The sequence below is a fragment of the Cheilinus undulatus genome, linkage group 5, assembly GCF_018320785.1.
Source record: "Cheilinus undulatus linkage group 5, ASM1832078v1, whole genome shotgun sequence".
NCBI lineage: Eukaryota > Metazoa > Chordata > Actinopteri > Labriformes > Labridae > Cheilinus > Cheilinus undulatus.
The window spans coordinates 47,455,875-47,467,082 of NC_054869.1; the positions used below are offsets into that span (position 1 = coordinate 47,455,875).

Here is an 11,208-nt window from a genome sequence, read left to right on the forward strand (position 1 = left end):
ATTTCATTCCATGGAAAGTGGTGGTTTTGGAAATATGAGGTTTTGGTCCAACAGCTACTAAATAAAAGGTGATAGTACTTAAATACTATAATTTACAGATAAAAGAAAAGGATATTGCTCCTTTTTTTTGTTAAAAGTACACTTTAATGTGTAAAAACCAACAATACAGTGAGTGTTGAAAAAATTAACACAAAGGAGTTAAAATATCAACACTTTCCAAAGTGTCAATTTAACTCTGTATTGGTGAGAATTATATAAAGTCAGAAAGGTTTTAAATTTTACACCAGGGGGGTTAAATTAACACTGGTGTTTTGCTGTATACTTACATCTATGGATAAAGTCTTTACCTAACAGAATTCAGTTATTTACCACAAACTCTACAGTGTTCTTCATAAATCCAGTTAAAACTGATATGACAGTTAAAGGATGAAAAGCAATTTCTTTAGACAATAAATAAGTTAATAAATAAACAAGTGCCACCCGTCTGTACCAGTCAGTACCAATGGATATAAGGAGCTCCGAGGTTTTTATTTGGCGCTGAAAAGAAGGTCAAATCACCTATGGGTTCAGCTGACACGGTTTATATCACTGTAAAGCTTTTACATACCAGTAGGTGGCGGTAATCTCACATTTTTGGATGCCAACCGCCATTAAACCCAACCGAACGAGAAAAGAAGGACCTTAACCCTGCTGAGCTTTCAGTCACCTGTAAAAAACTAAAAACACACATTATTATCATCGACGTTGTGTAGTAAAACCGTTAAAAGATGAAAGCTTAGATGCTCTTGGCTATGTGCAAATGAAAGTAATAATAACAACAGATGTATCTTGTTAAAGAAAAATCTTTGTTATTGTGACTGGGGGAGGAGAGGTATTTGGTCTTGCTTAACTGATTCAGAGGGAAATCTTCTCAAACCCAATGAATTCATGAAACGATTCAAAGCTTAAACGTATCAAGACAACAATCGGTTGAATTCAGCACAAATGAACACAAATTCGGGTGAAATGAGCAACATAGGGCTGGAGCATCCTGGCTCCAAATGCCAATCACTATGGCTGATCTTGTATTGAACAGTGCAAAACACAAAGCCCACTTGGCATTCACAAACTCCAAGCAGACTTTCATGTGTTTTACACTGAGGAGAGGCCTCCAGCGGCCACTCCACCATTTAGGCCAGATCAGTGGAGGGCTGCAGTGATGGCTGTCCTTCTGTAACTTTGTCCCATCACCACACAGGTTCTCTGGAGCTCAGTCAGAGTGACCATCAGGTTCTTGATCCCCTCTTTAACTAAGTCTTTCTCCCCGGATTCAATCAATCAATCAAACTTTATTTATATTGCACCTTTCAAACAAATTCAATTGCAGTTCTTTGTGCTTTCCAGGGTTGTACAAAAGTGATTGACAAAAAGGTAAAATGGAAAAAAGGTTTGGAGACTAATTGATTGCTCACTTTGGCCAGGCAACCAGCTCATGGAAGAGTCCTGCTTGTGCCAAACTTATTCCGTATATGAATTATGGAGGCCACTGTGCTCTTGGAAACTTACGGTGCCACAGATATTTTATGCCTTTCTCAGATCCATGCCTTGCAACAATCCTGTCTCTGAGCTCTGCAGGCAGTTTCTTCAACCTCATGGCTTGGGTTTTGCTCTGATATGCATTGTCAGCAGTGAGGCCTGCAATAAAGAAGTGAATGCCTTTCCAAAGAATGCCCAAGCAGTTTAATTTACTACAGGTGGACTCCAGTCAAAAAAGATCAAGAGAAATGGGAGGATCCTGAGCTAAATTTCAATTTTTTTTTTTTTTTTGTATGTTTTTAATTTTTTTTTTTCAAGCGATTTTACAAAAGGGCCTCAATACATATGTAGCAGAAATTGGATATTTCCATTTTTTATTATTTATACATTTGAGTAAAAAAATCTAAAATTCTGTTTTCAATTAGTCATGCCGGGGTAGAGTGTAGATTAATGACAATAAAAATGATTTTTTAAAATGTATTTATTTATGTTGCTGTAGCATCAGGCTGCAACATAAGACGAAAAAAGTAAAGGGGGTCTGAATACTTTCTGAATGCACTGCACGTCACCGTGAAGTTGCACACTCCTGTACAGTAGGTGGTGATATGCACCTTTACAAGTTGGTTGCGAACCGCCATTAGCTCAGAGAAGAAGACGAAGAAGAAACTAGGGGCGAAGAAGAAGAACCTCTGGAATAATAGTAGCTAACTTGTTGTTCCATCACTGATGCCTTCTTGTTTCTGCTTTATTTAACATGCAGGTTGGCATTTAACATAAAAAATGTTAATTTGACTTCAAGGAGTCGTCGGTGTACTACGTTTTAGGAGCAATTTAAGAGGATATGTTAAGCATGGATTCGTTACAAGTAGCTGAGGAGGAAGTGGTTGATTCCAGCTCCAACAAACTCTTTGACATTTACACATTTGTGACCAAAGGCTCTTTTCCTCAAACGACGAATCCTTTACGGAAGAAGAATCTCAAGAGATATGCCCGGAAGTTTATCATTGATGGTAAGGGTTAATTTAAAATCTTATCTTAACCCCTTCATACTTTCGTTACTACATGTTTCATTTTCTGAGCTGGCGATTCCTGTGCACCTAAAAAATAGAATAAAATGAAAGCGTTTTTTGTTTTTGTTTTTGTTTTACTGTGGTTTAATTGAAAAAAAAAGAAATTTCCAATTGTTCTAGATTCATCTCATACAAAGGGAAAAGTTCAAGGTTTTTTTGTTTAAATTAAATTTGATGACAGCTTACAACTCAGAAAAATATAAAATACACTAAAAATATTAGGATACTGGGGAAAATACCAATTTCTTGTCAGTTATTACTCTTACTCGGGTTCAGTACACACAACTGCAACCATGGGGAAGACTGTTGACTAGACAAACGTCCAGGAAACCATCATTGTCATCCTCCACAAGGAGGGTAAGCCACACAAGGTCACTGCAGAAAGGACAGGCTGGGTTTCAGAGTGCTGCCTGTAAGAGAAAAGTGTGTTAAGAGAAGGTGCACAAGCACCAGGGATGAGCTCAGGTTTCAGGGGATTGCCAAATATAGTAGATTCAAGACGTTAGCGGAACTTCACAATGAGTGGACCGAGGCTGGAGTCAGTGGATCAAGAACCAAAACACAGACACGGGTCCAGAAAATGGGCTACAAGTGTTGTGTTTTCAGTGACGGGCAACTCCTTCTCACCTGCTGGGATCAGGAGAAAAAAGAACTGGACCATAGCTCAGTGGTCCAGTTTTCAGATTGAACTAAATTTTGCATTGAAATCAAGGTCTCAGAGTTCTTGAAGAAGATCAGAGAGGCACAGAATCCAAGGTGCTTGGAGTCCACTGTTTTCAGTCTCCACAGTCAGTGATGGTTTGAGGTGCCATGTCATCTGCTGTTGGTCCACTGTGCTTTATCAAGTCCAGAGTCAACACTGTCGGCCATCTACCAGGAGATTTTAGAGACCTTCATACTTCCATCTGCTGAGAAGCTTTATGGAGATTCTGATTTCTTTTTCCAGCAGGACTTGGCACCTGCCTACAGTGAAGCCAAAACTACCAGAAACTGGTTTGCTGACCATGGTGTTACTGTGTTTGATTGGCCAGAAAACTGGTCTGACCTGAACTCCGTAGAGAATCTCTGAGGAAATGTCAAGAGGAAGATGGGAGGCACCAGACTCAGCAATACTGACAAGCTGAAAGCTGCTATCAGAGCAACCTGGACTTCATAACACCCCAGTAGTGCCACAGATTGATTGGCTCCATGATACGTTACACTAATGCAGTAGTTTGTGCAAAAACAGCTCAGACCAAGTACTAATGGCATAAATGTGCAGAATTTTCCAGATGGTCAACATTTCTGTATCAAAAGTCTTTTTTTGGACTGATGTTTTTAAATATTGTAATTTTTTTGTGACTGTAATCATCAACACTTAAAAAGAGTTTTGAAATATTTCACTTTTTAATGAGATGAATCTAAAACATGTGGATGATTAACTTCTTTAATTAAATCAAACCAAAAAATGAACTTTTTCATGATATTCTATTTTTTTGTCATGCTCCTATATCTGCTGCATTGTGTCCATTACTATATGTCCTGTAGAAGTCTCTGAACCTTTAACTAAATTACAATATCCTATTGAAAAAATGTTTGACTTAAAAATTTAAGTATCACTTGGTGTCCTGTCCCCTTTTTTTTTCTCCAACCCTTTATCCCTTTAGAGGGCAAGCTATACTACGTGGGATCAAAGAATGACATTAAGAGGGAGGTGGTGATAGAGGCTGAGAGGAAGAGAAAGATTTTTCTTGACTGCCACTTTAATGAAATTGGACATCACTTGGGCCAGAAGAAGACTGTCAACAGGATCCAGAGCAAATACTACTGGTTGGGGATCATTAAAGATGTGGTAGACTGGGTATCAACATTTTTATGTATTCAGCACTTTAATCACTGTAATATAGTGCAAACAAGGTCTAACTTTTACCATCTGTTTGGTCTTTCAGATTAAAGTGTGTGAAAAATGTCAACACACAAAGCAAACTAAAACCTTGACAAGGACCATCCGGCCTATAAAAGTGGATGCACCGTGGGACATTGTTGGGATTGATTTTATAGGTTTTGCTTAAATTCATTAATCAAATGACATTTTTCTGCAGTATAATTGTTTTCCACACTTTTAGACATCCTAGCCTCTGTTCCTCATCTTCCTTTCTTTTTTAAACCAGGGCCTTTTCCAGGTACCCACCAAGGAAACACCAATGTTATAGTCCTCATTGATTACTTTAGTAAATGGCCAGAAGCTTTTCCCGTTCAGAAGGTGGATGTTCTCTCAGTTGCAAGATGTATTTCCACATGCACATACAGGTAAATGATGTCACAAAGTTCAAGGGACTTGTAAGTTGAAAGGTCTTAGCCGGTATATCAACCACTATATACAGTGCATTCAGAAAGTATTCAGACCCCCTTTGATTATAAGAAAAGAATGCTATAGTCAAATAAAATCATTTTTTTCATTAATCTACACTCAGTACCCTATCATGACATAGTTAAAACAGAAGTTTAGAAATTTTTGCAAATGTATTAAAAATTAAAAAACAAAAATATCACATTGACATAAGTATTCCGACCCTTTGCAGAAATTCTTGAAATGTAGCTCAGGTTCCCCCTGTTTCTCTTGATCTTTGCTGAGATGTTTCTACACTTTGATTTAAGTCCACCAACGGTAAATTAAACTGATTGCTACAACTGAAAAGTCAAGTCAGCATTAAAAAATGTCCTTTTAAGCAGCTGTATTTAGGCAAGGCAGTAGTCACAACAGAAACGTTTTGACTTGCAGTCTTCTTTAACGTTGTGAACAAAGAGTGAAAGAACACTCTTAGTACAGGAAGCATGCTAAGCAGGGCAGGCGCGACCTTCAAAATAAATTTCTTAAGAGTTCCTGGAAAAGACAAAAATGCTTAGTAGTACATTGTTAAAACACCTATACATCCATACACAGATAAATACACACGCATACATTAACAACTACATACAGTCATGGACGAAAATATTGGCACCCCTGGAATTTTTCCAGAAAATATGCCATTTATCCCAGAAATTGTTTCAATTACAAATGTTTTTGGTATACACATGTTTATTTCCTTTATGTGCATTGGAACATTGGAAAAAATCCAAAGAAAAAAGACAAAATTGACATAATTTTACACAAAACTCAAAAAATGGGCCGGACAAAATTATTGGCACCCATTAAAGCTGAGGGTAAATCATTTTAATTCAAACATGTGATGCTCATTTAAACTCACCTGTGGCAGTAACAGGTGCTGGCAATATAGAAATCACACCTCAAGCCAGTTAGAATGTCTAAAAGTTGACTCAACCTTTGTGTGTCACACCAAGCATGGAGAAGAGAAAGAAGAGCCCAGAATTGTCTTAGGACTTAAGAAGCAAAATTGAAGAAAAATATGAACGATCTAAAGTTTCAAGACCATCTCCAGAGATCTTGAAATTCCTTTGTCCACTGTGTGTAATATAATCAGGAAGTTTATAACCCATGGAACTGTGGCTAATCTCCCTGGATGTGGATGGAAGAGAAAAACTGACAAAAGAACGCAACGCAGGATAGTTGGAATGGTGGATAAACATCCTCAGTCAACTTCCACACAAATTCAGGCTGTCCTGCAGACTCAGGGTGCAAAAGTGTCAGCTCGGACCATACGTGGTCATCTGAATGAGATGAAGCGCTATGGCAGGAGACTGAGGAGAATCTGACTGCTGACAAAGACACATAAAAAAGCCAGACTGGAGTTTGCAAAAATGTACCTGAGTAAGCCTCAATCCTTCTGGGAGAACATTTTGTGGACAGATGAGACTATGGTAGAGCTTTTTGGAAAAGTACATCATCCTACTGTTTACAGAAAATGGAATAAGGCCTACAAAGAAAAGAACGCAGTACCTACAGTCAAACATGGTGGAGGTTCAAGGATTTTTTGGGGTTATTTTGTTGCCTCTGGCACTGGGTGCCTTGACTGTGTGCAAGGAATCATGAAATCTTGAAATCTGGACACTATTAAAAGATTTTGGGCCGCAATGTAGGCCTAGTGTCAGAAAGCTGGGTCTGTGTCAGAGGTCATGAGTGTTCCAGCAGGACAATGACCCGAAATATACCTCAAAAAGCACCAAGAAATGGTTGGAGACAAAGCACTTGAGAGTTCTGAAGTGGCCAGCAATGAGTTCAGATCTAAATCCCATTGAATACCTATGGAGATCACAAAACTGCTGTCGCAAGAAGGCATCCTTCAAATCTGAGAGACCTGGAGCAGTTTGAAGAAGAAGAGTGGTCCAAAATTACAGTTGAGAAGTGTAAGAAGCTTGTTGGTGGTTATAGGAAGACATTGGTTTCAGGGTTTTTTTTCCAAAAACATTTGTAATTGCAACAATTTCTGGGAGAAATGGTGTGTTTTCTGGAAAAATTCCAGGGGTGCCAATACTTTCGTCCATGACTGTATATACATGTCAAAAGAACCTGAGCGACACTCTACGAAAAGTACCTTAAGGTACTTCAAGTATTAAGTATAGGTACAATAAGAACATTGGAAAGAACTGACCTTGCAAAGCAGATGGATTCGCCCGTTTTCATGTTTCTCACTGGCGAATCCATCTTGCAAAGCTCCCATCTGAACCGTTTGGGCCCTGTTAGAAAGTGACAGGACCAATCAGCGACAAGGAGCAGTTCTTTTGGTAGTGGCGGAGTCGTGATGTAAGCAAGTAGCAACAAGAAGCCTTTCATTTTGAGTTTTTTTGCAAACTCCTAGCAGGCTTTCTTGTGTTTTGCACTGAGGAGAGGCCTCGCTTTAGCCACTCTGCCATAAAGCCCAGATCAGTGGAGGGCTGCAGTGATGGTTGTCCTTCTGAAACTCTGTCCCATCTCCACACAGGATCCCTGGAGCTCAGTCAGAGTGACCACTTTCTTGGTCACCTCTCTAACTAAGGCCACTGATTGCTTAGTTTGGCTGGGTGGCCAGCTTATGGAAGAGTCTTGGTTGTGCCAAACTTCCTCCGATTGAGAATTACACTGTAGCATCAGGCCATCATAACAATAAAGGAGGTGGTTCTGAATACTTTCTCAATGCACTGTAAATTTTGTTGAAGTATTTGTGAAGTATTTGATGGATTTTCCAGTGTGGTGCTTTGTTCAGTGCATGAGACTCTTTTTATGTCCTCCATAGCTAAATAATCCTTTGTCCAGTGATTCTTAAAGGCCTCAGTCAGGATACAGACATTGTAATAAGATTTTGGATTTGGAATTATCTTCATTAATACAACTTTTTTCGGAACTTGACACTGAACTTTTTCTGCTTTCTGTTTTATCAGGTTTGGAGCCCCTAAAACAATTGTGTGTATGCAGAGTGCTGATTTCTGTGATGAGGTGAGATACGTGTCATTAAATAAAGATATTAATAAAGGGGTCAGAGATGTTTCGCCTTTTTAGGATCATTTTTCTCATTGTTTTATGCTGGTGTTTTTCTAGGTAACAAAGCTGCTGTTTGACAAGTGGAGCATTGTGCAGAAGGTTTCTCCTGTGCATCAACCTCAGCTAAACCCTCTCCATGACTGCACTAGTCCTTTGTTGAAGGAAGCCATTGTGGGAATGGTTTCAGAGAAACAGACTGAATGGGACGACTTCCTAGATCATGTGCTGTTTCTGTTTAGGACGTCCACTAATCCTACAACCAAGTTCACTCCTTACTCCCTCATGTTCAACAGGACAGATAACTTAACAAATGAGGTAGGATTTAATTGTCCCTATCACCTTCATTCCAAACAACTAATGGTTCAGTTTGTTTGTACTAATTCATAGAACTGTCCTCTAGACCAGATTAAGCATGCCAAATCCTGAGGACCAGCAGAAGAACAAGTCTTCCACAAAGGACAAGACCTCGACGTATATGCCATTAATTCAGGAGCAGAAGAATTCTGTGAAGCAGCTGGTAATTGTTACAATTTGCTTCTGCTTTCACTACAGACCTTACAGCCTAAAAGTTAGACTGTTTCTAAAGTTAATACAGATGAGGACAAAATTAGCAATGAAAACTTCCTTTATAAGCATTTCCCAAGTGCTGTTAGAGCAAATAAATTTAAACACAGTCCAAACACTCTAGTTTTATTCTGGGTGTTATTTTACTTTGCACATAGAAATAAAAATATACTACCAAAAAAAACTACCAGGGTCAAAATTATTAGCCCCCCTGATGCTAATAGTCAGTTGTCTCCTTTTTGCTGGGTAACAACCTGCAGTTGTTTGTTGTAGTTTTTAACAAGTCTCTGACTCGTCTTCTGGCATCAACTTTTGACCTCAGTTCACCCACAGATTTTCAGTGGGATTCACGTCAGCACGCACAATCTTTCTCCAGGTTTTCCTTGACATACTTCAGTCTGGCTTGAAGGTGTCTCTCCTGCAGAAGTGGAGTTTTTCTTGGTTCTTTCCTGTGCAGGGCTCTAGTGATGGTCTTCTTTGAGTCTACAGTTCCTGACTTGGCTAAGTCCTTCACTAGTGCCTTTGCAGTTGTTCTGGGGTCTTTAGACACATGTCTTGTTTTCTTTCCAGTCTTTGAAATCTTTCTTTTCCTTCCTCTGCCAGGCTTGTTCTGGACTGTGTAGATGTCTTTGAATTTCTTGATATTTCTCATTCCAGTGCTTGACACTTGGAAATGTTGTGATAACTTTCTGTCTTTCTCCTGCTTTGTGAGCATCAACAATTCTTCTCCAAGTCTAAACTGATTTTTGTTTTTCCCATGATACTTTCTCAGTCACAGCTCAAACCCTACTGAAGTTTTAATACCGTGTGTAAATTAGATAACCCTCGGTTTAACTTGATTTTACAAGCTTGGAGTATTACAAAGTAAAAGCACATCAGTTTACAACAGTGGTCTGTGCTATGGGTCAGGTAATTTTGTTTCTGTATGCAAATAAAAAAATTAAGCAAAATAAAACTAGGATGTTTAAAAAAACTGTAAAAAAAAAAAAACCTCGCTCTGTTCAACAGCACTTGGGAAATATGTTTATAAAAGTGAAATTTGCCTAGGGGGGGCTAATCATTTTATCCTAATCTGTGATTAACTTGTAAATTGGATTTTTCTATCTCCACCAGTCTAGCACTGTTAAAAACACATAGCCAAAGAATAAATATGTATGTTATTTTTAAAAAAGTCCTTCTTGTTTTTCATTTATGTTTATGTCCTCTAGGTTATAGCTAATATGAATGCATCTTATAAGCAAGAGAAGAAGAGAAACGCCAAACGCAGGACACACAACATCCCTACAATGAACTTTGAAATTAATGATCCTCTGTTTTGTGTCAACTGAGGAGGATCGAAGTCAAAGACAGAAGATGGGAATCCAGATATTGTTCAAGTGGTAACAACTGAAAACTGTTGGTTGGTGCAAGGTTGATTTAAAAAAACTGAATCATCTGTCAAAAGAAATGGCAGCCAACAAGAACCTAAATAAATGACTTTTTTTTTTACCTATTTATGTTGTGATCCTGGGCATTTGCACACCACTTGTTTTAAAAGCACACTTAAATGGACCGAACAGTTTAATTGAAATATGTTTAACCATTTCATATGCACTTACAGCACTTTGAAAAGTGTTATCAATACAAAAAAACACCAAAAGGTAAGTTTTCAATTACATGAACAGGATTGGGGTTTACCTACTCATTGTGCAACCTTAAGACAGGCTATATGAATTTAGTTGAACACATGAATTTAACAGGCTACAGATGATGGGCTGCACTTATCATATTTAGCCCTCTAACATCAATCCAAGCTCTTTCACACTCATCCTTTCAAACAGGCATGTGCATGGTCATTGGGGAGATGCTGAATAAAGAGCCAAACTGGTGCCTAAGTACTCATCAAAACATTAATGTATACTAACCTCCTCCAGCTAATACCTTTGAGTGTAAGGACACTTAAACATGAAGATTGTCAGCCATTTTTTCATCCAGTTCTCATCTTAATGCCTCTCTCAGCATTTCATTGCCGGACTTTAAATGCTTAATTATATGGAAGCCCATTTCTGCCACTTAAAAAAAGAAAAAAACTTGAAAATTAGGCATTAAAAAAAAGCATCCTATGTCATAATAATGATGATAAAAAAAGTCGAAATTATGAGATAAAAAGTCGAAATTATCATATAGCAGTTTTTATCATAATTTTTTTTAAATCTCCTAATTTTGACTATCTCATAATTTTGATTTTTTTATTTAATGATTATAACTTTATATCTCATAATTTCGACTTTTTATCTCATAATTATGACTTCTTAACTCATAATTTCAACTTTTCATCTCGTAACTATTATTTAGGATTTTTTTTCAAGGATTGCCTTACTTTCACATTTTTTTCTTTTTTATTTGGCGGAAATGGTATTCCATATTATTGTGAGTTTGTTGTAGTAGCCCGAAAATAAAGACGTCTAAAATAGTGATGGTCATTTTTACTTTTTTTAACCGATAACAAAGTTATTTTTTTAATAAGGCTGTTAAATAAGATTATAAACAATTCCTCTTACCGTTTTTCTGATAACTTTCTTGTATATTATTTATACTGACAACAAAGTCTTCCTTTGCAACGAAGGAGCCCTCTGTCAGTTTTAAACACTATCTTGGTATCTTTTGTTTCGCCGTGCTTGAACA

At 37.8% G+C, this 11,208-nt stretch overlaps 1 protein-coding gene across 1 annotated transcript; it reads left to right on the forward strand.

Annotated features, from left to right (window-relative positions):
* The first annotated feature begins 2,177 nt into the window (after window positions 1-2,177).
* Window positions 2,178-10,032, forward strand: zgc:113436 (uncharacterized protein LOC503528 homolog). Its single transcript, XM_041787868.1, has 8 exons — window positions 2,178-2,525; window positions 4,232-4,425; window positions 4,514-4,625; window positions 4,736-4,874; window positions 7,881-7,935; window positions 8,038-8,295; window positions 8,381-8,497; window positions 9,753-10,032. The coding sequence occupies exons 1-8, from the start codon at window positions 2,357-2,359 to the stop codon at window positions 9,870-9,872; spliced, it is 1,164 nt and encodes a 387-aa protein (XP_041643802.1). The 5' UTR covers window positions 2,178-2,356; the 3' UTR covers window positions 9,873-10,032.
* Window positions 10,033-11,208: the final 1,176 nt, after the last annotated feature.

Coding starts and splice junctions, on each gene's coding strand:
- zgc:113436 (XM_041787868.1), top strand. CDS start 2,357: ATGTTAAGCATGGATTCGTTACAAGTAGCTGAGGAGGAAGTGGTTGAT. Junction 4,875..7,880: donor ATTTCCACATGCACATACAG/GTAAATGATGTC, acceptor CTGTTTTATCAG/GTTTGGAGCCCCTAAAACAA. Junction 8,296..8,380: donor CAGATAACTTAACAAATGAG/GTAGGATTTAAT, acceptor ACTGTCCTCTAG/ACCAGATTAAGCATGCCAAA.